This window comes from Cupressus sempervirens, chromosome 7, assembly GCF_028749045.1.
Source record: "Cupressus sempervirens isolate cs-2001-9-10 chromosome 7, ASM2874904v1, whole genome shotgun sequence".
Taxonomy (NCBI): Eukaryota; Viridiplantae; Streptophyta; class Pinopsida; order Cupressales; family Cupressaceae; genus Cupressus; species Cupressus sempervirens.
Genome location: NC_143124.1, coordinates 352,678,438 through 352,703,980, shown reverse-complemented (window position 1 = coordinate 352,703,980; position 25,543 = coordinate 352,678,438). Strand labels below are relative to the sequence as shown.

At 34.1% G+C, this 25,543-nt stretch overlaps 1 protein-coding gene across 1 annotated transcript; it reads left to right on the top strand.

Annotated features, from left to right (window-relative positions):
* The first annotated feature begins 23,780 nt into the window (after positions 1-23,780).
* Positions 23,781-24,533, top strand: LOC149546905 (EP1-like glycoprotein 3). Its single transcript, XM_089794070.1, has one exon. It carries the CDS (start codon positions 23,781-23,783, stop codon positions 24,531-24,533), a length of 753 nt encoding a protein of 250 aa, XP_089650196.1.
* Positions 24,534-25,543: the final 1,010 nt, after the last annotated feature.

The following is a 25,543-nucleotide window of genomic DNA, read 5'->3' as shown; positions in this document are numbered from 1 at the left end:
TTCTAGCATGTGTTTTTCATAATTAGCTATAGCCATCAACTCCACTTCCTTGCATAGGTGAGCTTGCCACCTCATCTTTCTTTCCCTATAGAGAGCTTGGTTGACAATCTAATTATAAAATGAGTTTCTCTCCCAAAATATATGAGAAAATAAAATATTATCAAATTTATTCATAATATTTTAAATTTCCAACATGCTTCCCTCAATAGTCCAAGTAACTAGGCTCTTATTATTAAGAATATGCTTTTAATTAGTGTCCCAAAACATAGTCATTTACAAGTCATTTACTAGGCATGATTACAGGGTCATCATTGCAAATGAGTTATCTAGTGAAGGTTAAGCATAAAACACTTATACTAAGTGAGATATAGTGATTGCAAAGAATTCATTAGAGACTAAGTTGATATGTGAGCTGAGGAATATAGTATGAGGCAAGCAATATAATGAAGATTGAGCATATTCAAATGTTATCAAGAGCTGAGAAAACAAATGCATAGAATTTGAGTAACAACATGAAGGTTTATGCATGGATGAGTGTAAGAGCATTCAAGTGCCAAGTAACTCAGTTTTGATAAGACAAGCTGGTAATGACACAAAATCATATGCAAACCATTTTGGCTAACATTTCTATGACATTTGATTTTTGTTGAGCTAGAATAGATGTTGATTATGTATCATTATAGAAGGTAATGATCCCTAGGTGAGTGGTTCAACCAATTAGGAAAAGGGATGTAAATGCAAAAAGATGATGAAGTTTAAGTCATTGATCAAGATATAGAAACTTCACATGATGTCTATTTAAGGAGGATTCTAACCCTAGAATTGATATAATGAGAATGTGTAAGGAGTATGCACATGTGAATGAGTTCAACAAAGTTTTAGAGACATATCCAACAAAGAGAAATTAGAGTAGTGAAGAAGTGAACAGATTTAATAAACTAGGAGAATTAGATCAGAGATTAAAGAAAGAGGAGACCTAAAATAATCTTGTAGAGCAAACCTAGGGTAAGGTACTCAAACAATTATTTTGTAATTTTGGTAGGGTAAATACATTAATAGGGTGCTCATAATTGTTGAAGTTGATGAGAGTTCAACCCCATAGATCCCAAATATCACCTACATGCAAACACCTATCACGTAAATAGAGAAGCAAAAGCTATGGAGGTTGGAATTCTTAGATCCATAGATGAGACATTCTTGATGAGAAAAAGAAGAGATTGTTATTATCAAAACTGAATTGATTTATAATTACAAAGAGAGATTGTCCTTATAAAGGAGATCAAAACCCGAAAAAACTCTAACCTAGGTTGGATCATAATAATTAATAAAAAAAATTATTATTAGATGTCTAAAGTTTACCTTAAGTAGATTAGAGTTGATTAGGAAATATCTAATTACTCTAATGCCCCCCTTAAGCTAAACTTAGGGAGTAGCTAAAAACATAGAAACTACTACATAAAGTAAATTTGGGTCCCAACAACAAGGCCTAATGAGGTACCCAAGCACAATGAAATTTTAAAAAGAGGAGAAATAGAGAAAGCCACATGGGAAAAACCCTACTCCAAAAATAGATGAAAATAATGCTAATATAACTAGTGAATGATTGAAGAAGCTTCCAAATTAGGGAATGTCCTAGAAGATAGGAACAAAAGATGATCATGAAGAACAAAACTAAAGCATGAAGCTACAAATACTGCCAAACTACTGATATGAAGAATGTCCACTATATAGAACATGACCAGGTAGAGAAGACTAAGTTTGAAGAGCTGATCAATCAAAGATGGAAAGTATCTTCATAGCCTCCAAGAATAGGAATGAAAGAATGTTTATATGGTAAATGATACATCTCATCAAAATGCATAGGTATCCATCCACTGCAATCACCTAGTACACCAGATCAAGTATTGAATACATAGCTCACTCTGTCGAACCAAGAAAGAAATAGAACCAACATAACCTCACTATAATGCTAAGAGGTAAGACATGAATACTAAAACTAAATGCAATATCTCCTCTAGAAAGAAGAACCAAGAACATGGAGAGTGAAATAAAAGTACAAACACCTATAATAGCACATGTCATTGACACATCCTGAGGCTAATGTCATTGAAAGAACACTCAGTTGACAAAGGAAGATGGCAAATATGGCCAACATGAATCCCCCTAGGCACTTTATAATGTACTGTGAGTACAACAAAACATAAAGATGTGAAACATCCTAAAATGCAATAGAGTGACACTTTATCTTAGTGCATTTGCAAAAATACTACAAAGGATATCAACAAAGATCAAAAGAGACATAAGGATAGTATAAGAGATAGTACAACCCATGAAAAATTATCTAAAGAAACAAAATCAATCTCTAGACCTTAAACAACCAAGATATCCACTAGAATACAAAAAATAAAAAAATAGAAAGGGACGTGCATGGAGCAGAATCTGGAAAATAAAATGCCTCAAGATATGTCTCCCAGAGTCCAAAATAGAACTCTTGATTTTGATAGCCAAAATAGGAAACTAAAGACAATCAAAATTCCAAACAAACTACACCATCATAATGGGCTCAGAACCAAATTTCAGATGATATCTTGTTTGCAAAAACTAACGTCTGGATGAGCAAGTTATGGACAAAAACCACATGAAGGTCAAAAAAGCACTAGAAGGTCAAAATAAATTTTACCACCTCAAGATCCATGCTAAAATGTCTCAAAATACATACCCACCAGTATCTTAAATTGCCTCAAGAAGGGTGCCAATTTTGTATAGAAATTGCCTCAATTTGTGTGTCAAAAAAAATTGATTTGAGTGACACAAATCTTGATTCTCACACCCAAAGACATTAATTTACATGCCAAACAATCTCAATTTTCAAAAAAAAAACTTAATTTGTGTGCTAAAAATGAGAAAATCATTGCCTTGGAAAACATGTAGACATCCAAAAATTGCTACCTTGAGAAACGTGCCCAATCTAGAAGTAATTTTATTTTTCATCAAATTCTAAGTGTGTCCAAATTAGACAAGTTTTTATATGAAAGTAGGGATTGTTGGGCACTCTGAGCTCAACGGTGAGGTTCGTTTGGGCTCAAAGTTTACCAAAAATGATGACCCCATAGATTAAATACTTTTTTTTTTGAAAAAAATGAAATCATCTAAAAGAAAAAACATAGATCTAAATGCGAAGCTAAACTTCTCATAAACAAAACATAGGCATGAAGATTTGGAGCTCTGATACCATGTTGAAGTTGATGAAAGATAAACCCCACAACTCCCAAGAATTCATCCTCATCTTCTTAAAAATGTAGCAGCCAACATTCCAAAGAAAAAATTTTCTTTCAACAAAAAGTGCTCCTCCAACTAATAGATTCTCTAAATCATGTGAGTCCCAATCACATGCATTCTCCAATAAATATTAGTGCTTTTTTATCACAATTAACTCTTTCATATGGTGATTTTCATTGTATAAATAATGCATATTGTAATCAATTTTATGAAATATGAGAAGAATATAAGGAATTTTATTTTTCCTTCACATTTTGTATTTTCTTGATCTATTATTGTGCAAGTTATGCTTCTTTCTTAGCTAGATCTCATTTTTCTATAGCTTACAATTGTAGAAAATCTTACATGGTATCAGAAAGCATAGGTTGCTAGGGAAAAAATTGCATTTTTTTGTTTACAGGCATTGAAGATCAAGTTTTCCAAGATGGAATTTTCAGTGTTCATCTTTCTCATGCCATTTTATTATTTTGAGTAGAAGCCATTGGTTCTGCTTAGGCCCACAAAGTATAGGCTTGCATCAAAATGTTGTGGCATCAAAGGTTGTACCTAATTCAGAGATAGGTCAAGATCATGCTCTCTTTTTATGGACCTTGCCTTCCTTTTCTCTCTAGTAAAAAAATGCAATTTAGTGTGAATGCTTCCTTTACTTCCACACTTGAGATCAAATTTATAGAAAATTGACACTTGTATCTTTAATCACCAAATCATTCAGGCATGGTTGAGTAGTGTCATTAGGATCACTCATACAGAACCATGTGTCAGCTTCATCCTTGAATTGTAGATGTTTTTCCTCTACTTTCTATCTATTCTTTGTTTTAGGGAGCAATGCAAATTATTTTCTATTGTATCTTCGATTTGATTGACAAATGTTTTACCTTTGTTTTCCATCTATTTATTGTTTGAGTAGTGTCATTGGGGGCACTCATGCAGATTGATCCTAATCTTCATCTTGGTTTTTAAGGAGGTTCTTCATTCAGCACTATGGTGATTATGATTTTACATATATCCACTATATTTTTCATATCATAGAATAATTTCTCTCTACGGATTTTAAAGGGAGGTTTGTCGATTTTCCCTCTTATCTCCTTTCTTTCATTAGCTTTCTATTCTCCTCAATTATAATTAAGGGTGAGGTGTTAGTGTTTTTTATCTTTACTTCTAACTTAGCATTCAACAATGCAAACAGTGCATGATCTTCCATGATTTTCCACACTATAGTTTGAACAGTGAATGATGATCATGTAGTTTAGAGTCCCCTTTGTATGTTTAACTCCAATAAATCTTGGTTCTTTTTCACCATAATTAACTCTTTCATATGGTAATTTACATTGTATAAATAATGCATATTGTAATCAATTTTATGAAATATGAGAAGAATATATGGAATTTTGTTTTTCATTCTCATACTATATTATCCCAATCTATTATTGTGCAAGTTGTACTTTTTTCTTAGCTAGATTTATTTTTCTATAGCTTACAACTGTAGAAAATTTTATAATAACATGACTATGTAAATCTCCAAATAGAGTCCTTACTTTATTGTGAGTATAGAATCCTTTAACAAGGTGATACCTTATTGTCTCTTAAGTTTTTAATAGGGAATACCCCTCATAGGGTAGAGGTAAAAGTGCAAACCTGTGTCACCCTTTTATAAAGGAAAAGGCTAATAGAATTATAACTATTAAACTTCAATACCATAAATTTGGTATAATTATTTAGAATATGAAAATGAAGTAAACTAATGGAATGTGTAGAAATAGATGAAGTTTACGATTATTATTTTTAATTCTTATTTGGAATAAAAATTGATATATTTTTGTAATTTTTAAGGATTATTTTTTAGTTGGTATAGAAATAAACCTTTTTCCCTTTGATCTCAGATTATGTTATAGATTATATATAGCTAGATCAATCAAAAATGAAAATTGTCTTTTGACCTATATTTATGCTTTTATATCAATTCAAATTTCAACTCACTTGAGATTGATAGTTTTTACCTCCCACCACATTTTTCAAAATAAATCTATTATAACTAAAAAGAAAAGTTATATATTTTGGAAGAAGACTCTCTTCTCTAGAACGTCATATACTTTTTAAATTTTGTTGATAAGATTTACTATTATTTTATTTCTCAAAATCATCTTCTCAAGTGATAAAATACGTACTTGTAGTATTTTTCAATTATAATATACTATATGTAAGTAAAGCACTATAAATTAAATATGAGAATATTCTTAACTTTGAGTTGTATAATATGGTGTATATGTGTTATTAAAAAATATCATTAAAATGAGTAAGAGTTATTGAAACACCAGTTTTCCAAAATAATTTTATTTCTTTAGTAATTAGACACAAACTAGTATAAAACATGCATTTAATAGACATTTTAAATTGGAAAAGTGTGAGACCACATTAAAATTGGCTATAATTAATTTATGTAGACAATATGTTTGAACAAAATTGATTTATATATATAAATACTCAAATTCAATTGTTTTGATAAGTCAACCTCAAAGGTGACATAGCTTTGTACTTTTACCCATAGATCATATCATTTTGTCAAACATTGTAACTTTAACTGGTTAACTTTATTGTTGCAACAATAAACATTTGTGGATTTCATCCCCACCCCAGTTTAACTTCATCTTGAAGTGTTTCTGGGTAACCAAGTCATTATGTTGTGTATTAAAATTTTATGGATTTGATGTTTTGCATTTAGTTTTCAGCATTACTTTTTTATCGATAAAGTTGTAAGATGATTTGTATATGAATTAATGGAATTGTTTTTTGAAGATAAAAGTTTAAGATCCTAATTCACCCCCACTCTAAGTATCTTGTCTCCCATATACTTGTTCCAACATGAAGGTACTTCAAGCTAGAGATTAATATGTACAAAAAGGAGGTGTCAAGGTTGAACAGAGAGAACTTCCCTGCATGGCATAGTTTGATGAGACTGCATTTGGCAAAAACTTGAGATGTTATAGTACACATTCTAGATAATGCATATATGGTGATAACGGTTCTTCCTTTGATAGCTTGGCGGGTGAAAGAGAATAAAAAACACAACCAAGCTATGTTGGAGATTAAATCAGCCCTAAACTACACTGACTTTGATGACATAAAAGATTGTGAGACAACCAAGGAAATGTGGGATACATTGTAGACCATCTATGGAGGAGGAAAAAATATCTTGAGGGAAAAATCAGAAATCTTTTGAGGTAAGTTTAATGAAATGAGAATGATGGAAGGTTTGAATATTATCAAGTATTATAGAAGAATCAAAGAAGTCATTACTGCCATAAGAGGAGAAAATAGAAAGGATTATGATGACACTATGATCAACAAGGTATTGAGAACTCTACTTCCTATTTATGCTATTAGGGTTTTTGTAATACAAGAATTGAGATGTACTCTTGGTAGTAACCTAACTTTAGAAGGTGTGATTGGTAGAGTTACTACTTTTGAAATGTCAAACATGGATAATTTCAACCCAACCACTATTGAAACTACTTTCAAATCACAAATAGATCTTAGTGAGAAAAGAAAATGAAAATGTGTGAAAAGTGATAGTGATGTTGTTAATGATGAACTGGTTGAGCTTGAAGCATTGATGACTAGAAGAATTCTAAGAAGTGAAGGAAAGTACAAAGGTAAACTTCCTATGATCTATTTTGCATCTAATAAAGTTGGTCATATTGCCACAAGATGTCTTGAAGGAGAAGACAAGGATTAAAGTAGGGAAATTGAATACAAAGGAAGAAGAGGGAAGTAAAGAACTTGTACTAGAAAAGTATGTGAGAAGACACCATGCATTTCAGAAAATCATTAGTAAAAAATAATCTAGAGTTATGACAAGGAAAAGACTCAGAAGTGATACATGTTTACATTTTGAGTTTGAACCTGAATTAGTAAAAGATGCTTTGGACAATGAGGATTGGATTCAAGAAATGAATGAAGAAATTCAACAGTTAGAGAAGAACAAAACCTGAACACTAGTACCTTGATCAAGGGGAAACAATATTATTGGACCAAAGTGGGTATTGAGGAACAAGCTAAATGAAAAAGGTGAAGTCACAAGGAACAAGGCTAGACTAATATACCAAGGAGATGCACAAAGAAGAAGGAATTGATTAAGGGGAAATATTTTCCCTTATTGCAAGATTAGAAGAAGTTAGAACACTACTTGCATATTCTTCTTATAAAATATTTAAAGTATACCAAATGTATGTAAAATCTTTGTTTCTAAATGGAATATTGGAAGAAGAAGTTTATATTTAATAGGGGGAAGGATTTGTTGACCCCAACAAGAAGAACATGGTATATAAACTATGCAAGGTTCTATATGGTTTGAAACAAGCCCCTAGAGCATAGTATGAGAGAGTGCAAAATTATTTGGTGAAGATTGGATTTGCAAGAACTAATGATAACAACAATCTATATTGGAAGATTGGTAGTAACAATAAGATATTGTTATCTAAAATCTTTGTTGATGATATCATATTTAGAGGAAAGGAAGCATTATGCGAATTATTTGCATATGAGATGAAGAAGGAATTTGAAATGTCTATGTTTGATGACATCAAATTCTTTTTTGATTTGCAAGTATATGAATTGAAGCAAGGTATCTTCGTTACTCAATCTAAATACCAAGGATGTAGTCATAACTTTTAGAATGGAAGATTTGAGACTAGTTAGTACACCCATGGCTAGAGGACATAATCTAACCAAGAATGATGATTCTACTGATGTGAACTAGATGTTGTATAGATAAATGATTAGAAAGATACAATATATTATTCACATTAGATCTGATACTACATTAGTAGTTGGGATTGTTGCAAGATTTTTTGAAAATCCCAATGAGAATCACATGATGGCAATGAAAAGAATACTGATATATCTAAAAAGAACAAAAGACTATGGATTGTATTACAAGAAGAGTGACAAGTTTGAACTCAAAGTATTCATTGGTTCTAATTGGGTAGGAAATGTTCATGGCAGAAAGCATACAAGTGGAGTAGATTTATTTCTAGGCAAGATACTATTTTCATGCACAAGGAAGAAGTAAAACTACATTTCTCAATCAATAGCTAAGGCTAAATGTGTGGCAGTAGAAGTGAATTGTCCAAATATTATATGGATCATGTAATTGTTGAAAGGTTTGAAGGAAGAGATCACTAATCCATTTTTTGTGTGATAACAGTAGTGCTATAAACATATCAAAGAATTTTTTGATGCACACAAAGAATTCTATATTGAAATGAGGTTATCTATATGGAAAAGATGCATGAGATAGAGGTAGTGTCTTTGGCATTATTGTCAAAGAGGGAGATATTATGAGACAGTTACCTATGCCGTAAAAAGAAAGAGGGAGAATATGCTAGATTAAGAGAATGTAAGGGAGATTATGAAGATGGAGTTGTTAGAAAGGGGGAGAATAATAAATTTCATGATCTGACATGATAGAGGGACCTTATGTTTTTCATATCAAAGCTGCATGGATGTGAATCAAATGAAACTAAGGATATTAATGAAGATATGGTACTAAATAGAGGGAGTTCTCTCGAAGTAGTACATATTTTGTATTGCATGGTAACTATAGTTTTTGCTATCAATTTCAAAGAGGGAGATTGTTTGAAACCAAAATTGTAAAAATTGATATGTTGTCATTAATATCAAACCTTATTGCACAGAAAATTTTCTATTTGATTTGAGTGTCATATCTAGATGATTGATGAAGAGGATTTGAAAAGTTGGACATAATGAAAGCACCTAGAGAAAAGGTTGAGTTATGAGAATAAATTATAGTGGGCACTTGATAATTAGACTTTGAAAAGGTAAAGTGATTTTTTAAATCATGTGACAAGTGAAGAAGTTAGTTGCATTGAAGTAGCAATCAAAGATTGACCAAATGTATAGGCTTGACCAAGAAAAATAGCAAAAGATTAAGGAACTTGAAGTGTATGTCAGGTGATGCTAGTGTTGACTGAGTGCTAGTAAGTTTCGAGCAGAAGTAGTGTCAAAAAAGCATTAGCATTGACCAAGCATTAGTAGATGTGCCAAACATAAATGTTAGTAGTAACCGATTAAACTAATGTTGACTGAGTGTAAGAACACAATATTGTCCAAGGGATAACATTTTTTAATTTATGAGAAAATCATGATTTATAGACTAGACATTTTATTTCTTAGAATATTTAAAGGATGTGAAAAATAAGGATGGATGACCTATAATATTTAATGCAAGGATAGGGTTTGGTAAGTGATCAATGAATTAATTTGAAATAGAACTTTCTAGAAAAGAAGAGGTGGAAAGATTAATTGTATGTGTTGAATTTAATCAAAACACTAAAATTTGTCGTGATGTTTAGTAGTAAAAGATCATAATTACCTATTTAAGGAGATACAAGGGATAACCTAAAAGAGGTTTGAGAAGTTGTTAGTTCTATTGATTGAAGAACTTAAGCATGAGGCTGAGAAGAGTTGTGAAGAGGTGATGAGTGATTGCTTTAAGGGTTGCCAAGTAAATCAATATTGAGATGACAATGAAGGCTAATCAATGGATCAATATGTGAGCTAAACTATTATCTATATTTTCAAAGTGAATTATATTAGTCAAATCAAAATAGGTTGTTACTTTCTAACCATTGTATCAATATTGAAATCATTAAATCAAGGTTGATTAATAGTCATATGTAAATCCTTTAATCAAGGTGGCATTCCAATGGAATTTTTAAAAGTCCTCCAAAAGAGCCACTCCCAACAAGGTGATTAAATCCTTTAATAAGGTCACATTTAATACTGTGTTTTGTAACCTTTAATAGGGTTGTCTTCTACCAGAACTTACATCAGAAGAGTGAAAGATTGGTGACATGTTATTTGTGATGATTTACTATTAATGTTTTACATTCTACAAGTCTATTATAATTAAGACAATGGACTACTAGTTGATGTTATTGATAATCTACTATAGAGGTTGAGCTAATGGATGCATAGATCTAAAGAAGTTGAAGTGTTTATTTATTGAATTGGTACATCCAAATCTTGGATAATTGATTCACCCATCTTCTGAGTTATTCTAAACATTCTAACATGTATATATGTATGTATGTATGTATGTATGTATATGTACATATATTTAAATATATGTATATCGTATGTATGAGTATTTTTATGTGTGTGTATATACTCATGTATGTATGTGTAAATATATATGCGTGTGTGTATATTTATTAAAGTTCAGCTTATCCATTCTTCTAATTTTAATGAAGTTGAATGTTTTCCTTAAAAACATATGATATAGATACAATGAACCAAGAAATATGTTAAATTAACTAAGATCTGAAATAGTTAAATCATAGTTGAGTTGACGATCTATATAATGCTTAGTATCTCTAATTTATATTCTTCTCATTTATTGATAAATGTTTAAAATATATACATACATATATGAATATGTATATCCACACACACATTCAGTAACTAAATTATTATCAAGTAACTCTAGTTAGGTGTCATTTGAAAATTATGTAGGTCTATTTATTTATTTCAATTTATACTTGAGTTCATTCTATAAGTCTAAATACTTGAAAAAGTTTTAATATGATGTTCTTTTAAACAAATATAAATTTTTTTTTTTAATTGTATAAATCTTATAAATTAAAGTATAATATCATACTGATTATGAGGATGCCATCGTCCGGCCGATTCTTCTCACCGCTGTTATCTTATATAATAATTTGAATCTACAGTTTGGATGCGGATTCTTCTGCTATGGTAGTCCATGCAACACAGGCTACCTGTTTGCAACCTTCTTTGTTGTCAAAACGAAGAATGGTGAGCTTTTTGACATGCAAATGGTGTGGAGTTCAAACAGAGAGCAGACGGTGCAAGAAAACGCAACCCTGACACTCACCTCCATGGGAAAACTCAAGTTAAAGGATTCAAATGGAACTCTCGTCTGGTCTAAAAATACATCCAATAGGGATTTCCAGCAGATGACGATACAGGAATCTGGGAACCTTATTCTTTTCAAATTCTCCAAAAAGATTCAACATTGGCAATAAAGGTGTCATCAATCTCCATAAATTCCGTATAATGAAACGAATGTCCAGTAACCAAGCAAAAAACACATTGCCAAACTGCTGAGGGCAATAAACAATGCTCGCATGAGAAGATGACAGGCGAAGGGTCATGAAAAAACTACCATAAAGGGCCCAACACCGCTTAAGAAAGGCGTGGGTTTCAGAACTGAAAGTGCTCATAAACAACGCTTAATTTAGAGCGTGGCAAGCCACGTGACCTCCAATGAGAGTCCCGTGACTTTCAAAGTTGGTCAAATCACGCCTTCCAAAATGTGCCTTGCATGCTTATTGAACTACGCAAAAAAAACAATTTGTATGTCGAATATCATACACGACATCACATAAAAATTTCTCCCCCTTGCACTGGTTCCAAGTCGCATTTCATGCCAAAAATGAGCTCTCGTTAACTTCGAGATGTGCGAGTTTGTGCCAAAAAAATGCCAAAAATCAGGCTGCTCAATATCTAAACAACCATCTTGGTAGCTTGGAAAAATGACAAGAGGTGTGCGCATGAATAGTTGAGGGTCGGAACAAGAGTGCACCTCCCCAAGGATAGGGGCATGACAGGCAGGGCCAAGATGCTGCAGTGGCAGAGAAGAGAAATGCTATAGGAGGCAACATTGTTGAAAATGTAATAGGAAATTTAATGTTATGTTTTAAATATTTTTAGTTTTTGAAATTTGTAATAATTTCCTACAATGTGGTGGCATAAATGGAGGAGTGAAATGATAAAATCTCCAATTATAGCCACTTAGGACCATGTGTGTTTGTTTCAGTTGAGTTAGTTTTCTTTACAGTTTGAGTGTGCAATGATTTAAGAATCCAATCATATCCTGAAAAATGACAGATAGTTGGCAGCAGGAATATTCATAATTTTTGAAACAGTCTCCTATTCTTAGATAGGGACATTTCCTATTCCTTATATAGGGAGTCAATTTTTAGAGAGGAAGAGAGGGAAGAATGTAATAAGTAGATTGTTAAATTTCGAATTCCATTGACAAGGAAAAAGAAAAAAAAAGACAAGTTTTAGTTTTGGGTCGAATTCGACATGTTTGCAGAAAATTAGTCTCAGTGCATGGGTAATATCTCCCAAATGCACCATTGAATTTTCATGAGCTTTGGATATGTTATTATAGGCCTAATTACGCCCATCTTCACTAGAGTGATTGAAGAGTTTTGATTTGGTTCAAAAGTTATTCATGTCTGAGTGCAGGTCTATCTAGAAACAACAAGAAGCAATGTTTTACAGAAAAATGTACTTTGATGCGGAGCCAATATCTCAAGTTTGAACTGTTGGGTTTCTCTCAAATTTTTATAGGTTGTTTGAAACCTAGTTATGCCAAATATCAATGGTTGGATTGAGAAAATATTGTCTAGTTCAAAAGTTATACATGTATGTTCACGGGTCTATCTAGAGACAGCAAGAAGCAATGTTCTGCAGAAAAATGTACTCCGATTCGTGGTCAATATCTCAAGTTTGAACCGTTGGATTTCTCTCAAATTTTTATAGGTTGTTTGAAACCTATTTATGCCAAATATCAACGGTTGGATTGAGAAAATATTGTTTGGTTCAAAAGTTATACATGTTTGTTCACGGATCTATCCGGAGGTAGCAAGAAGATATTTCGAGGAATTTATTTTCAAAGTTTAGTTTATTGAATCTAGTGCATGGTTATAGGAGTCTTATGAGTTGAGTCTAGGGTATCTCTGGTTGTGTTTTCATAATAATAATAATGATAAGAACAGTAGGTTCAAATCACAATGGGTGGTTATAATATATCGTCTGTGATCCTAAAGGTTGTAGATGCCCCTTAAAGAAACTCAGTTAAGTGACTGATTCCTCTTGAGTTTTTCAAGGTGTGGCTTTGCATCATTTTTGGTATCAGAGCTCAGCAAAAAGTTTGGAAAAAAGTAGTTGTGTATATGTTTGTGTGATTGCGAAAGATTGATAGAAATAGTCTGAGAAGAAGTCCAGGAGACTAGATAAGAAGGAAATAACCTAGCTGAGGAATGATGAGATAAGAAGAAGCAGCTTTATTGTATCTTTTTAGAAGGTATCAGCAGAGAAAGGATTCTAAACAGAAGGAGATAGAGGAAAAGAAAAAAAAAGAGGAAGAAGAAATGAGAAAACAAAGAGAAGAGGTAAGCAAGATAGAAGAGGTAATAAAAAGTTTGAGAAGGAAACTTGAAGAGAATGAGGCTAAGTTGAGAGAAAATAAAATGCAGAAAGAAGAAGTGCAGCAAGTAACTATTGGTGAGAGCAGTAATTAGACAAGTCCTATGAGATTTGAGTGTGAACAATTTGTGGTTGGAATAGTCACATGTCCTTTGAAAATAGAGAAGAGTACAATGTTGGAAGGTACTCCTATGGAAAAGATTTTGGAGGCAACTGATGAAGCTTTAAATATGCATAATGAAGAAAAATGTCAAGAGGAATGGCATGAAGATGAAGCTAAGGAATGTGTAACAGCAAGTTCTGAAAAAGAATCTGATTTATGGGAAAAATTTGCAGCCATTGTGGGAGAATGGAAAAGGCATGGCGGTAGTATGGAAACTCAGCTTGAAGAAGAAAGGAAAGAGTGCAATACTGTTATTGTTCTTGAGCAAAGTTGTAATAAGAAAGAGATATTTGAAAGTGAGATTACTACAGAAGATCAAGATAATGATAAATGTTTAATAAAGGAAGAAGAGATAAATACGATTCTTAAGATTCAAGATGTGAAACTGGTTGATAGTCAAGAAGTAGATAAGTTTATGGTTACTATTGATGAAGATAGATATGATGCACATTACATGGTGTATAAGGAAGCTCATATTCAAAAAGAGAACTCAAATAATCTTAATGCTGATGATATGTTTTCTTCTAATAATGTTTATGTAGGGATGCAGATTTCATGTATAGTGAATCATGCTGGAGAATTTTCTGTGACATTTATAGCATTAAAGAATCAAAGCTACAATGTGGAGAAGTTGGATATTATCTTTGTTTTTCTTGTAGATATGCTCATCCTAGTTCAAAGAAATTGGAAAGTTCGAAAGAAGAATGAGATTCATTTCTACAACACATCATCTTAAGAGGACTTGAGATTCATTCTACAAGGGAGTATGCTGCAGTGGCAGAGAAGAGAAACGCTATAGGAGGCAACATTGTTGAAAATGTAATAGGAAATTTAATGTTACGTTTTAAATGTTTTTAGTTTTTGAAGTTTGTAATAATCTCCTACAATGTGGTGGCATAAATGGAGGAGTGAAATGATAAACTCTCCAATTATAGCCACTTAAGACCATGTGTGTTTGTTTCAGTGGAGTTAGTTTTCTTTACAGTTTGAGTGTGCAATGATTTAAGAATCCAATCATATCCTGAAAAATGACAGATAGTTGGCAGCAAGAATATTCATAATTTTTGAAACAGTCTCCTATTCTTGGATAGGGATGTTTCATATTCCTTATATATGGAGTCAATTTTTAGAGAGGAAGAGAGGGAAGAATGTAATAAGTAGATTGTTAAATTTCGAATTCCATTGACAAGGAAAAAGAAAAAAAATGACAAGTTTTAGTTTTGGGTCGAATTCAGTATGTTTGCATAAAATTAGTCTCAGTGCATAGGTAATATCTCCCAAATGCACCGTTGGATTTTCATGAGCTTTGGATATGTTATTATAGGCCTAATTACGCCCATCTTCACTAGAGTGATTGAAGATTTTTGATCTGGTTCAAAAGTTATTCATGTCTGAGTGCAGGTCTATCTAGAGACAACAAGAAGCAATGTTTTGCAAAAAAATGTACTCTAATGTGGGGTCAATATCTCAAGTTTGAACCATTGAGTTTCTCTCAAATTTTTATAGGTTGTTTGAAACCTAGTTATGCCAAATATCAATGGTTGGATTGAGAAAATATTTTCTAGTTCAAAAGTTATACATGTATGTTCACAGGTCTATCTAGAGACAGCAAGCAGCAATGTTCTGTAGAAAAATGTACTCCGATGCGTGGTCAATATCTCAAGTTTGAACTGTTGGATTTCTCACAAATTTTTATATGTTGTTTGAAACCTAGTTATGCCAAATATCAACGGTTGGACTGAGAAAATATTGTTTGGTTCAAAAGTTATACATGTTTGTTCACGGGTCTATCCGGAGGTAGCAAGAAGATATTTCGAGGGATTTATTTTCAAAGTTTAGTTTATTGAATCTAGTGGATGGTTATAGGAGTCTTATGAGTTGAGTCTAGGGTATCTCTGGTTGCGTTTTCATAATAATAATAATGATAAGAACAATTGGTTCAAATCACAATGGGTGGTTATAATATATCGTGTGTGATCCTGAAGGTTGTAGATGCCCCTTAAAGCAACTCAGTTAAGTGATTGATTTCTCCTGAGTTTTCCAAGGTGTGGCTCTGCATCATTTTTGGTATCAGAGCTCAGCAAAAAGTTTGGAAAAAAGTAGTTGTGTATATGTTTGTGTGATTGCGAAAGATTGATAGAAATAGTCTGAGAAGAAGTCCAGGAGACTAGATAAGAAGGAAATAACCTAGCTGAGGAATGATGAGACAAGAAGAAGCAGCTTTATTGTATCTTTTTAGAAGGTATCGACAGAGAAAGGATTCTAAACAGAAGGAGATAGAGGAAAAGAAAAAAAGAGAGGAAGAAGAAATGAGAAAACAAAGAGAAGAGGTAAGCAAGATAGAAGAGGAAATAAAAAGTTTGAGAAGGAAACTTGAAGAGAATGAAGCTAAGTTGAGAGAAAATAAAATGCAGAAAGAAGAAGTGCAGCAAGTAACTATTGGTGAGAGCAGTAATGAGACAAGTCGTACGAGATTTGAGTGTGAACAATTTGTGGTTGGAATAGTCACATGTCCTTTGAAAATAGAGAAGAGTACAATGTTGGAAGGTACTCCTATGGAAAAGATTTTGGAGGCAACTGATGAAGCCTTAAATATGCATAATGAAGAAAAATGTCAAGAGGAATGGCATGAAGATGAAGCTAAGGAATGTGTAACAGCAAGTTCTGAAAAAGAATTTGATTTATGGGAAAAATTTGCAGCCATTGTGGGAGAATGGAAAAGGCATGGTGGTAGTATGAAAACTCAGCTTGAAGAAGAAAGGAAAGAGTGCAATACTATTATTGTTCTTGAGCAAAGTTGTAATAAGAAAGAGATATTTGAAAGTGAGATTACTACAGAAGATCAAGGTGATGATAAATGTTTAATAAAGGAAGAAGAGATAAATACGATTCTTAAGATTCAAGATGTGAAACTGGTTGATAGTCAAGAAGCAGATAAGTTTATGGTTACTATTGATGAAGATAGATATGATGCACATTACATGGTGTATAAGGAAGCTCATATTCAAAAAGAGAACTCAAATAATCTTAATGCTGATGATATGTTTTCTTCTAATAATGTTTATGCAGGGATGCAGATTTCATGTATAGTGAATCATGCTGGAGAATTTTCTGTGACATTTACAACATTAAAGAATCAAAGCTACAATGTGGAGAAGTTGGATATTATCTTTGTTTTTCTTGTAGATATGCTCATCCTAGTTCAAAAAAATTGGAAAGTTCGAAAGAAGAATGAGATTCATTTCTACAACATATCATCTTAAGAGGACTTGAGATTAATTCTATAGGGGAGTATGCTGTAGTGGCAGAGAAGAGAAACGCTATAGGAGGCAACATTGTTGAAAATGTAATAGGAAATTTAATGTTATGTTTTAAATGTTTTTAGTTTTTGAAGTTTGTAATAATCTCCTACAATGTGGTGGCATAAATGGGGGAGTGAAATGATAAAATCTCCAATTATAGCCACTTAAGACCATGTGTGTTTGTTTCTGTGGAGTTAGTTTTCTTTACAGTTTGAGTGTGCAATGATTTAAGAATCCAATCATATCTTGAAAAATGACAGATAGTTGGCAGCAGGAATATTCATAATTTTTGAAACAGTTTCCTATTCTTGGATAGGGACATTTCATATTCCTTATATAGGGAGTCAATTTTTAGAGAGGAAGAGAGGGAAGAATGTAATAAGTAGATTGCTAAATTTCGAATTCCATTGACAAGGAAAAAGAAAAAAAAAGACAAGTTTTAATTTTGGGTCGAATTCAGTATGTTTGCAAAAAATTAGTCTCAGTGCATGGGTAATATCTCCCAAATGCACCATTGGATTTTCATGAGCTTTGGATATGTTATTATAGGCCTAATTACGTCCATCTTCACTTTAGTGATTGAAGATTTTTGATCTGGTTCAAAAGTTATTCATATCTGAGTGCAGGTGTATCTAGAGACAGCAAGAAGCAATGTTTTGCAGAAAAATGTACTCTGATGCGGGGTCAATATCTCAAGTTTGAACCGTTGGATTTCTTTCAAATTTTTATAGGTTGTTTGAAACCTAGTTTCTCCAAATATCAATGGTTGGATTGAGGAAATATTCTCTAGTTCAAAAGTTATACATGTCTATTCGCGGGTCTATCTAGAGACAGCAAGAAGCAATGTTCTGCAGAAAAATGTACTCCGATGCGTGGTCAATATCTCAAGTTTGAACTGTTGGATTTCTCTCAAATTTTTATATGTTGTTTGAAACCTAGTTACACCAAATATCAACGGTTGGATTGAGAAAATATTGTTTGGTTCAAAAGTTATACATGTTTTTTCACAGGTCTATCCAGAGGTAGCAAGAAGATATTTCGAGGGATTTATTTTCAAAGTTTAGTTTATTGAATCTAGTGGATGGTTATAGGAGTCTTATGAGTTGAGTCTAGGGTATCTCTGGTTGTGTTTTCATAATAATAATAATGATAAGAACAGTTGGTTCAAATCACAATGGGTGGTTATAATATATCGTGTGTGATCTTGAAGGTTGTAGATGCCGCTTGAAGCAACTCAGTTGAGTGACTGATTCCTCCTGAGTTTTCCAAGGTGTGGCTCTGCATCACAAGATGGGGTCATTGATGCCCTAGTGGTAGCTGCTCTTTATTATGACATTAATATTTCTCTCCTAGTAGATAGAAATGAACATTTTTGTATTATAATTAATATTGCACGATCTATTTTTAATCTACATATTGAAGAGGAAGTTTAGGTTTCTGTTAGGAGTTCTCTTTAGTTTTTTCTTTCAGTTTGAATAAGCCCTAGTCTTTAGGGAACTTGTTTAGCATTTCTTGTTGCACTTATCACGTTGATTAGCTATCAATCCACTATCAACGTGCTCTTGTTTTTCTCATTTAGTTTAGATTGTAATGGCTATTTATAAGCCTAGATTGTTCAATAAGATGCAAGTCATTCCCAGAATCATTTAGTATTATTTTTTGTTTCAATTCTTAATATTCTAGTATCAGAGCTCCCACTGGGCGTGACGAAATCAAAGCAACAGCCTTTGAGGTTTCTTTGCAGCAGCAAAAAAGATTACAACCGAAGGGAATTTTGTGCAGCCATCCATCCCTCGCTTCGATGGTCACTATGACTATCGGAGCATGTTGATAGAAAACTTTCTGTAATCCAAGGAATATTGGGGATTGATAGAGACGAGCTATGCTGAGCCACAAATGGAATAGTGTAGACAGAAGCACAACGAAAGGAGCTAGATGAATTGAAGCTGAAAGACTTGAAAGTAAAAAAATGTCTCTTTCAGGTCATAGATTAGATGATATTGGAGACCATTCTCGTGAAGGATACTTCCAAACAAATTTGGGAGTCTATGAGGAAGAATTTTGAAGGGAGTGCTAGGGTTAAGAGATCACATATACAAGCTCTCCACAGAGAGTTTGAAATCCTAGAGATGAAGACTAGAGAAGGAGTCTATGAGTACTTCTCAAGAGTTTTGTTCGTGGCCAATAGGATGCGAACATATGGAGAGTAGATGCAAGACATCACAGTGGTTGAGAAGATTCTCAAATCATTGAGTGAAAAGTTTAACTATGTTGTTTACTCGATCGAGGAATCCAAAGACATTGATCAACTCTCCATTGATGAACTGTAGAGTTCTTTGATTGTTCATGAGTGAAAATTCTAGCGACATACAGAAGAAGAACAAACACTCAAGATAACCTCTGAAGACAGGTCTGGTGCAAGAGGACAGGGTCGAGGTACATACAGAGGCAAAGGATGAGGGAAAGGCTACCAGTCCTATGACAAATCCACAGTGGAATGCTATAAGTGCCATAAGCTGGGACACTTTCAATTTGAGTGTCCAAGCTGGGATAAGGAAGCCAACTACACTGAAGTAGGAGAAGAAAAAGAAGAGATGTCAATTATGTCATATGTGGAGATGAACGATGCTCGAAGGGAAGACATCTAGTTCTTGACTCTGGATGTAGCAACCAAATGTGTGGTGACAAGAGCTTGTTCTATGAACTAAATGAGGAATTCAGGCATAAGGTGAAGCTGGGAAATAACACAAGGATGGCTGTGTTAGGGAAAGGCAATGTGAAATTGCAAGTAAGTGGCTTTACACATGTTGTTAGTGAAGTATTTTTTGTGCCTGAACTAAAGAACAATCTTTTGAGCATTGGTCAACTAAAAGAAAGAGGATTGACGATTCTCATTCAACGTAGAAAGCTCAAGATTTACCATCTAGAGAAAGGGATTATAATATAGACTGAGATGACAACAAATTGGATGTTTGTGTTGCTAGCAAACTCACTACCTCAAAAGCCAACCTGTCTCTACACTTCCACATAGGACTTGGCACACTTATGGCACTGTCGCTATGGACATTTGAGTTACAAAGGATTGAGGACACTCCAGTTCAAGAAGATGGTGCATGAGATACCTCAGTTCAAGACTCCATCAATAGTGTGTGGTAACTGTATGATTGGGAAGCAACATAGAGATTCAATCCCAAAGAAGAGCAATTGGAGGGCCACAGAGAAGCTTCAACTTGTTCATACAAACATTTGTGGGCCAATCTCTCCCATCTCCAATAGTAAGAAAAGATACATTATATGCTTTATTGATGACTTTACTAGAAAAGCATGGACTTATTTTTTAGTAGAAAATTTTGAAGCATTAAGCATATTCGAAAGCTTTAAGAGTCATTTTGAGAAAGAAATAGGAGGGTATATAAAATGTTTGAGAATAGATCGAGGAGGAGAGTTCACATCATCTAAATTCAATGAGTTTTTCTCAAAGCATGGCATCAAGAGACAATTAACTACAGAATATACTCCATAGTAGAATGGAGTAGCTAAAAGGAAAAATTGAATAGTGATGAACATGGTTTGGTGCATGCTATTTGAAATGAGGATTCCTAAGAACTTCTGGCCAGAGGCAGTAAACTGGACAACATATGTTCTAAATTAGAGTCCTACATTGGTTGTAAAGAATCAAACACCTAAGGAAGCTTGGAGTGGAAGAAAATCCTCAGATGAGCATTTCAAGGTTTTTGGATGCATGGCACATGTGCATATTCCTGATGTGAGAAGGACAAAGCTAGATGCAAAGAGCTTCACCTGTGTGTTATTGGGAGTAAGTGAAGATTCTAAGGCATATAGACTCTATGATCCAGTTGCAAAGAAGATTGTAATTAGCAAGGATGTAGTGTTTGAGGAAGACAAGTCTTGGAACTAGGATAGGAGTTATGAAGAACAAATAATGGCTGATCTGGAATGGGATGATCAAGAAGATAATGAGGAAGTGGATGCTGAGAATGATGGTATAGAGAGTGAGGAAGAAGAAGAAGTCATTGAGGCACTAGTTGTTAGTTTGCAAATTGATGGGAATGAAGAAGTATCATCCAGTTCTGATGGAGGAAGAGCTAGAAGGCCCCCGAGGTGGATGAGAGATTATGTAAGTGGGGAAGGTCTTTCAAAGGAAGAAGATAGTGCTAATTTGGCCCTATTTTCTTCAGTAGATCCAATACATTTTGAGGAGGCAGTGAAGCATGACAATTGGAGGACAACCATAGACATGGAGATAAAGGCTATAAAAAGAAACAACACATAGGAACTCACTGATCTACCTACAAGTGCAAAGAAGATTGAGGTGAAGTGGGTCTATAAGACCAAACTCAAGGAGAATGGAGAAGTGGACAAGTTCAAGGCTCATTTGGTGGCCAAGGGGTATGTGCAACAACAAGGGATAGACTATATAGAGTTGTTTGTACCGGTTGCAAGAATGGATACAGTAAGAATGATTGTGGCTCTAACAGCTTAGAAAGGATGGACTCTCTATCAACTTGATGTCAAATCTGCCTTCCTGCATGGGGAACTCAATCAAGAAGTATATGTGGAGCAGCCTAAGGGATATGAGCTGAAGAACAATCCTCAAAAAGTATACAGGTTAAAGAAAGCCCTCTATGGACTGAAACAAGCTCCACGAGCTTGGTTCAGTCATATTGAAGCACACTTCATAAGTGAAGGATTTGAGAAGTGTTATAGTGAACATACTTTATTCATTAAAACAAATAAGGGAGGTAAGATTCTCATTGTCAGTTTATATGTAGATGATTTAATATTTATTAGCAATGATGATTTTATGTTTGTTGAATTTAAGAATTCTATGTTGAGGGAGTTTGATATGACTGATTTGGGAAGAATGATGTTTTTTCTTGGGATAGAAGTGTTGCAGAGGTCAGATGGAATTTACATTTGCCAGAGAAAATATGCTTTGGAGGTGCTGAAGAGGTTCATGATGGAGAATAGCAATTCAGTTCATAATCCCATTGTTCCAGGTTGTAAACTTTCTAAAGATGAGAATGGGGTTGGTGTTGATGAGACTTTGTTTAAGTAGATGGTGGGTTTCCTCATGTACTTAATAGCTACGAGGCCAGACTTGATGTTTGTAGTAAGCTTGATTAGCAGGTACATGGCTAAACCAACTGAGTTGCACTTGTTGGAAGCCAAGAGAATACTAAGGTACCTGAAAGGAACCACTGCACTTCGAGTTTTTTACAAGAAGGGAGGGCGTGAAGGTCTAGTTGGTTATGCAGATAGCAACTATGTAGGAGATGTAGAAGACAGGAAAAGCACATCAAGCTATGTCTTCATGTTTGGTTTTGGAGCTGTTGCCTGGTCCTCAAGAAAACAACCTATAGTCACACTGTCAACCACTGAAGTAGAATTTGTAGCTATAGCTGCTTGTGACAGTCAAGCTATTTGGATGAAGAGGATACTTGAGAAGCTGAGTCTAGAGGAAGGTAAGTGTACTATAATCTTTTGTGACAATAGTTCCACAATGAAACTATCAAAGAACCCTGTGTTACATGGTCGAAGCAAGCACATAGATGTGGGCTTCCATTTTCTTCGTGATCTCAAACGAGAAGGAGCAGTTGAGTTGGTTTATTGTGGAACACAAGATCAGTTGGCAGATGTGATGACAAAGCCCCTCACATTGATGCATTTCAAAGGTCTCAAAGTCAGTTGGGAGTTTGCCAAGTTCCTTTATTATACTAGTTGCAGTTGGGAACTAGTTTAAGGGAGGGAATGAAGAGAGAGTTTAGGTTTCTGTTAGGAGTTCTATTTAGTTTTTGCTTTCAGTTTGAATAAGCCCTAGTCTTTAGGGAACTTGTTTAGCATTTGTTGTTGCACTTATCACATTGATTATTTGTCAATGTGCTCTTGTTTTTCTCATGCAGTTAAGATTGTCAAGGCTATTTATAAGCCTAGATTGTTCAATAAGATGCAAGTCATTCCCAGAATCATTTAGTATTCTTTTGTGTTTCAATTCTTAACACATATGACTTCATGTAATTTGATTGAAGCACATACCTAATTTGCAAGCAAGAAATACCAAAACTAATCTTACAAAATTTGAATATACGACTTTTTCTTAAAAGTACATTTCTTTCGCAATCTCCTTTCCTTGAAAATAGGCCAACACCACCATCATGCCAACTCACATCTAATTTGTTTTCTTAAATAAACTACTTGACAATATATAATAAAGCATTTTTACCAATGTTCCCTTCGAAACATTGAAATATATCAAGAAACATGGAGCCATGTGCGGGCTTCGAGACTTGACTTGGATGCGGTTCTCTCTCGATCATGGTGTAAGTCCCGTCACCACATCGACAATAAAAATTTGAAGTAGCCCTTTCACAAATGCCCTTGCCACAGTTTAGCTTTCCTGCACTGTCCCTTCCATATCGTTTCTGTTTTTAACAATGGTAACATTCCACTCTCTTTCCTCATATCGTCCTCTTCTATGGCTGCTTTTGAGTCTCATCTTTATATGGCGCTTGCATTTTGCAGAGAGCACTGCTCTTACATCTTCAACTTCATTCGGAGGAGGCATCACGTGGATCAACAATATTCATTCTCTTGACGTCTTGCCACCATCTGATTATGAGGATGCCATCGTCCGGCCAATTCTTCTCACCGCTGTTATCTTATATAATAATTTGAATCTACAGTTTAGATGCGGATTCTTCTGCTATGGTCCATGCAACACAGGATACCTGCTTGCAACTTTCTTCGTTGTCAAAATGAAGAATGGTGAGCTTTTTGAAACGCAAATGGTGTGGAGTTCAAACAGAGAGCAGATGGTGCAAGAAAACGCAACCCTGACACTCACCTCCATGGGAAAACTCATGTTAAAGGATTCAAATGGAACTCTCGTCTGGTCTACAAATACATCCAATCAGGATTTCCAGCGAATGGCGATACAGGAATCTGGGAACCTTATTCTTTTGAACAAATCCAATAGAATCATGTGGCAGTCTTTTGATCATCCCACTGATACGCTGCTGGTGGGCCAGAAGTTAAAAGTTGGGCAGAAGCTCATAGCAAACATTTCTCCTACAAATACAAGACAAGGTATTTTCTATTCTTCCTTGTCTGCGGACAGCTTCGGTGTGTTTACAGACACTTCACCCGCTCTCAGGTATTATATGTACCCTTATCAACCTTCACCAGTGAATTTATCATATATCATGTTCGACAATGGGTCAGTTTATTTCTACACTGACAGAGGAATGGCGTTTGCCCCAATTGGCGTACCCTCAAAAAGCCTCTTCTGTAAGATTGATTCAGATGGGCATCTGCAGTTTTATTCATATCAAGAAGAGATATCAAGATCCAAGATTGATTATTTATCAACAGTTGTGGAAAACCTATTGAGTGTGTGTGATTATCCAACGGCATGTGGAAACAATGGTTTGTGCTCAGATGGGCAGTGCAGCTGTCAGACTGAATCCTTTAACATTGTGAGCGATGACTCTCACTTAAAATTCAATTAGTGGATCAGAGAAGTTTGTAATGGACAGATTACGTCCATTCCACTCGGCTCTTGTGTTTGCCACTATTTCTTCATAGCTTAAACATTTCATCGTTTTCTACTTATCTAGGGTTGGATAACATGTAACCCTGTGAATTATTTGCTTTGTGATCTCTACTAGTCTATTTTGTAGCCAATACTTCATGTCATGAATTCTTCTCAAAATAACTTTTATCCATTCGATTTTGAATTTTTTTGGGAACTCTAGGACATGAGTTAACCCTTTCCTCTCAACAATTTGAAATTCTTCCTTCAAAATTCCTTCATTGTACAGCTTCTCATAAGCTTCTAGAAATTGTAATCTCCTACTTCTCCAATTTTGCACATATAATAGCTTCTAACATCATGGATCATAATGACTTTAGGTGGTATAGAAGATAACACACCCATTGAGTCTCCTTTCATAGAAATCTCTAAAATAGCATGAAACTTAGGTGGAGGACAAGCATCACTCTTCACCCATTGGATTCTACTTACCTCTTGACTTATTCTAGCAGTTGATGAATCTGCCATTATTCTAAGAAGTTCTTCGATTGAAGTGTGGTGAATTCTAGAATACAAGTTCATGTGATGAATAATAGTGCTCAAAGAGGTTACAAAACGGGCTAGAGTTTTTAGAAGTAATCCCAACAAGAATATATTCAGAGCCAATAAGTTTCTTGCTAGAATTTGTAGAATTTACTTTTAAAAGAAAGGTTGTAGTTATGACCCTTTGTGAGTGAAGAAATCTGTAAACCCTAATAAAAAGAGAAATAATGCCACCCCAAAAAGAGTTTATCGGGAAGAAAAACTATTAGGAAAGAAGTATGCATGATTATTATCTACAATAGTTATATATGTCCACTAGTGACTCCACTAAGGGTAAAAGGATCCTCCCCAATTCACCAAGGTTACAAATTGCTAAAGGATTGTATAATAAGGGTAATTGGGTAAGAGATGCTAAGACACCCATTAATGGATGGGAAGTTTTTT